The sequence below is a fragment of the Clytia hemisphaerica genome, unplaced genomic scaffold, assembly GCF_902728285.1.
Source record: "Clytia hemisphaerica strain Z4C2 unplaced genomic scaffold, Clytia hemisphaerica genome assembly, whole genome shotgun sequence".
In the NCBI taxonomy this organism is placed as follows: Eukaryota; Metazoa; Cnidaria; class Hydrozoa; order Leptothecata; family Clytiidae; genus Clytia; species Clytia hemisphaerica.
Genome location: NW_027103581.1, coordinates 107,122 through 112,012, shown reverse-complemented (window position 1 = coordinate 112,012; position 4,891 = coordinate 107,122). Strand labels below are relative to the sequence as shown.

The following is a 4,891-nucleotide window of genomic DNA, read 5'->3' as shown; positions in this document are numbered from 1 at the left end:
TAAAGAAAAAAGTTTTCCTTAAAGGTAAAAAGTTTGCATGGGAATATTGCCGTGATTTCAGATTTTCTAGTATAATTTTATTAAAATGTTTTCTTACTATTAACAATGGGATTCTCTGCGTAGGCTTGGTCTCGACAAGGAGTGTCAACATCACTATCATGATTGATACTTATAATACCGTAGTCAATATACAAAAGCTCAAAATGTAACCATATTCGGTTATTAAACTTTAGAATTTCTTTTTTAGATTATTATAGTTGTATATGTAGGTTCGGCCTTAACAATTGCGCAAACTCATTGCTATCGATGTTACTTATTTGACTTATTGACCTTTTGAAGGTTTGGTATCTCGGTGGTGTCAAAAAGTACTGGTCCTGACAAGGGGCGAATTGGTATATAAAACAGTGCACCGAATTTAGACTTTATATAAACTCATTGGATGTGGAGACTAATACAAGATATTTTACAATCAATATTCAGACGAGGAATCTCCTGCTCAAACCGAAAGAAGTTTTTGACAATGTAAGTCTACCATTAATTTATCTTTCATTTATAAAATTTATGCACTTGATTGGGGAAATTATGACGCCTTTTAATATTCACAGACAAACTTCGATGGGCAGATTCTTTTCTAGCGAGCACCTCACTAAAAACCGGGATTTTTCATCACATTTCTTAGTGAGTTCCACTTTAACGATTTTCGAAAAATAGAAGCCTTTTAAGTGCTTTGACGCAAATTCGATTATTAGCGAGATTATGTATCTGGAATTCTCTACGGCTACGGTTAAAGTGGCGAGGGAAATGGCGAGTAAGGCAAGTAATGGCGGGTGAAAGCAAGTTCGATATTTGACGTACGGCATTATGTCGACTTTGCTTATACGGTGTTTTGGTGTTTTTCCCGTACAGAGCAAAGTAGACAACGATATGTCGCCTTTGTTGACGACCCGTACAGGCAGCCCCGCAACCGTAACCGTAGAATATCTCCGATACATAATCTCGCTATTTTGCTACTGCAGGAGCCTCGGAAGTTAGGGTGACGTCAAAAAATCGAGCCCGAAAAACCGGGCTCAAAACATTGGAAAAAGTCGCAAAGTGGAATAGACGTTAATTGCGTAAAAAACGCGGGTGACGTCTAGTATAGGCTAATTCTTTTTGGCCAAAATGTTTAATTTGTCACTCACATTTATTCGGCACATATTATAGCATTAGGCTGTCTAAATTTATGCTAGGTGACTAAATCCTAATCGAACACGATTGAGAAGGACCACACCTTGATTGTAAAAAAGGAGAAGGTTTGGGCCTTAGAAACTCGAAGATTGCTTTTTTGAAGGTAGATACTGAGAGCATATCTTTTATACGAACACCCAGAATATTTCACTGTGATATGCAGTAAGGATAAAAAGAATTTTGGAAACGTTCAGTTTTTGCGTTTCTGCGCAGTTTGCTGTGTTTTAGCTACCAACACAAGTTTACCTAAGGCACAAAGATAATAAAACAGCTAACTTTGAATATTTTCACGGTGTTCCATGCTATTCAAAGTTAATGTTAATTTTTTCACATTTTTCAGATGGGTTTGATTCGCACTTCAACAGCTTTTTTTGCTTTGGTTGTATTGTTTGTCAACACGAAAGCTACATCACCAGATCCGTCATGCAACATCGACGCCGTACTTTACTCCACTCAAAATGACGACATTTACTTCTTTAAAGACAACATGTACGCCAGATGGAACGTCAAGTCTGACCGGATGTATTATTACGGGCAAACGAAAGACCTGATCGACGGTTTAAAGACACCTATAGACGCAGCCATTGAGACAAATCTTTATGGTACTCAACAAATTTTTTTTTTCAGCGGCAATCAAGTTCAAATTTACGATCATTTTCACAAAAGCCCACTGAATACAATTGATTTGAAAGACTTTGCTGTTGGTCTACCAGAATCAATCGATGCTACCTTCTTCATGCAGAGTACCTTTTACTTCTTTAAAGATTACCATATTTACTTCATGTTTGTCGCAGAGAAAAAAGTGCATGGACCATTCAATATCACTAATTTTTTTCCTAATCTCAAAGGTCCTGTAAATGCGGCTGTATTGAACACTTTCCATGAAGGCCGTGATACTGCTTACTTATTTAGCGGTCAGAATTATTATCTTTTTGCTGAGTCAGCGGAAAAGGTCATTCCTATCGAAAAAAGATGGAAAGGACTTTTAAATTCACCACTCTTTGCCAAATGTGAAATCGATTGCAATACTGTCACCATCTCAAACGATGATTGGAAATTTGGGTCAATTTCGTATAACATGTCAATGAATGACACCTATACTCGCTCTATTGGTAAGATACAATTGTGAGGTGTCTTTTAAACCCTTACGTTTTGTCAAAAGCCTAAGAAATCTTCTTGTACTATATTGATAATCCCTAGTGTTCCATCATTGAGCTTTATATATACTCTGGAGAAAATTCTTCAGCCCTGCCTGCCGAAATCTTTGTAGTACCATTACTCGATAGCTATGCGTATAAATGAATAAACACTGATCTGCTTTTTCTTTGATAGAGCGCCGTTTGACGCCAGTCAAAGCTTTACCACTAAAACGGGTTCTTTGTGAGTGCCACTTTAAAAAAAAACTCCCATCAAAGATGAAGGATAAGACTTTATTTAGAACCAGTGGTTTGTCTGCTGTCTGGGGACGATAATCCTTCTTTAAGGGACATAAAAAGTACTGACGAAATTTGGGAATAAACCGTACGCAGCGGGACACAAAATCAAAACGAATGTCACATATAAATAAACAATCAAAACAAATATGGCTGATTTTGATTGTTTCGATTGATTTACAAGTTTTTTTTGGTAACCCGATTTTAATTATTCTCTTTAATGACACATAGTTCGCGTAATGTTTACATTTTTCTACTTCTATGTTCCTTTAAATACTTAAAAGAATTATCACTTTTTCGTCAGCTCAGAAACTCTTTTGCAATAGTTCTATTTATACTGAGACGATTACCTTAAGTGGATAAATTTTGGCGGGATTAAAATTGGCGAATTTTGGCAAAATTAAATTCCCGCCAAATTTTACGAAATTAATTTATCCCTAAATTAAGTCCACGCCAAAATTTTTCCATTTAAGGTAGTTTACCTGAGACGAGCAATTTAGAAAATTAGCATTATGGAGGAGTGTACTTTCCATGCATGTTTCAATAAATAGGATCTCCTCCACAGATCACATTTTACAAACTACTCGTCCCAGACGATTTTTTCATTTCAGTATAGATGGAGCTAATGATCTTTATAGTTTGAATTAACTTCTTTTTCTCCTTTGTAAAATTAAATTACGAGACAATGAACAAAGCCAATGGTAATTTAACTATCGTATTTTCCACTTTCAGGCATCAAAAACTTCACCAAGTACACAACAGACCAGGTCCAGATTGATTACAATTTCTCATACAACGAATACTTCTCCTTCTTACAAAGCGGTGGCGTGAACGTCAAACAAAACACATCTTTCGTTGTCACAACACCAGATTTCTCCAATATCCGTGATTCCATCAATATCACCAAATTACCAAGTGGTGACAAGCATTATTATTTCAGCTACGGAATAAAAACAGAACGCGAAGACACGATCAAAGATCACATGCTTTGCACCAGTGTTATTGGCGATCGAAGAAAATGTACAGTTTTCTTGAATCAATACAACATCCAAGTTCCATATACCATCGTGTGGAATCATAAGGTTAAGAGTGCCTCGTGCAAATCTCATGGTGTCACTGACATTTTAATTGCACATATCGGTAAAATCAACGAGCCTGCCACCAAGGATATGAACGATCGAATTGAACTCTAAGCTACGTGATAGGGATTGTACTTTTGTCTTTTTTAATGTGTTTTAGAGTAACATTAACTTTTTTATTTGAATGATTGTAAAATGAAAACAAACAATATTATTATAGAATAGTTTTTTGAGAACAGAAAACCACCCCTGGGTACTTAGGCAAGTGGAGGGCACGGGTATGTGCCACCCTTAAGGCTCCCTTTTTTGGACCTTCAAAGTCTCACTATGGGTCGCAAAAATCACAATTTCCATTTTAAGCCCCCCCCCCTAAGGATCATAAAAGAAGTGAAATTATCAATATTTACCCCCAAAAAAAAGAATTTCTGGATAAAAGTACCACTAAGGGTCCGAAAATCTAAAAAACTCGTTTTTTACGATTTTTCGAAAATCGGCCGGCACCACCTTGTCATTTGGCAAACCTAGTACCCCCAAACCCGAATACTTTCATTTTTATTTTAACAATACTTTTTAGGATTCCTGCATTGGAATTATTGCGCTAATTGTTATCTTTAGAATATGATATATGTCTTGAACAATAAATAGATTTACATTATAAATGTTCTGTACCTCGTGTTTATTAAGGCTTGTCCAAAAAGGACATAACTTTGGTGCAGAAAATTGGGCGCCTTGGACATATTCATTTATACCTTTAAAGAAGCGTATCATGATGTAGAATTCAAAAATCACGGTTGATAAAATTATTACCCTGAGTATCAGAGGTTAAGTTTTCAAAGAATATATTAACCTCTGAAGACCAATAATAGAAATTTTATCGCGCATTTGTCAATATAATCACTGTAGAAAGAATCAAAGATGAAGAGCAAATATTACCTTATTAATGTCTAGCAGACTGTATCAGTATGCAGTTTACTATTTACAAATTCCCCAGAAACCTCCAAGTGTAATCGAAGTGAGTTTCTTTCGAAAGAAGTCTTTTACATGATCCCCAAATGTATAACAGTAATTACTAAACTAATAATTATGAAAATGTCACTTTAATTGAATCGAAATAATAGACAAACTTTATGTTATGATTCTATATCACTGACT

At 35.7% G+C, this 4,891-nt stretch overlaps 1 protein-coding gene across 1 annotated transcript; it reads left to right on the top strand.

Annotated features, from left to right (window-relative positions):
- The first annotated feature begins 268 nt into the window (after nt 1-268).
- Nucleotides 269-4,398, top strand: LOC136801250 (uncharacterized). The gene is made up of 3 exons (XM_067057880.1): nt 269-522; nt 1,568-2,339; nt 3,393-4,398. The coding sequence occupies exons 2-3, from the start codon at nt 1,568-1,570 to the stop codon at nt 3,851-3,853; spliced, it is 1,233 nt and encodes a 410-aa protein (XP_066913981.1). The 5' UTR covers nt 269-522; the 3' UTR covers nt 3,854-4,398.
- The last annotated feature ends 493 nt before the right edge of the window (nt 4,399-4,891 follow it).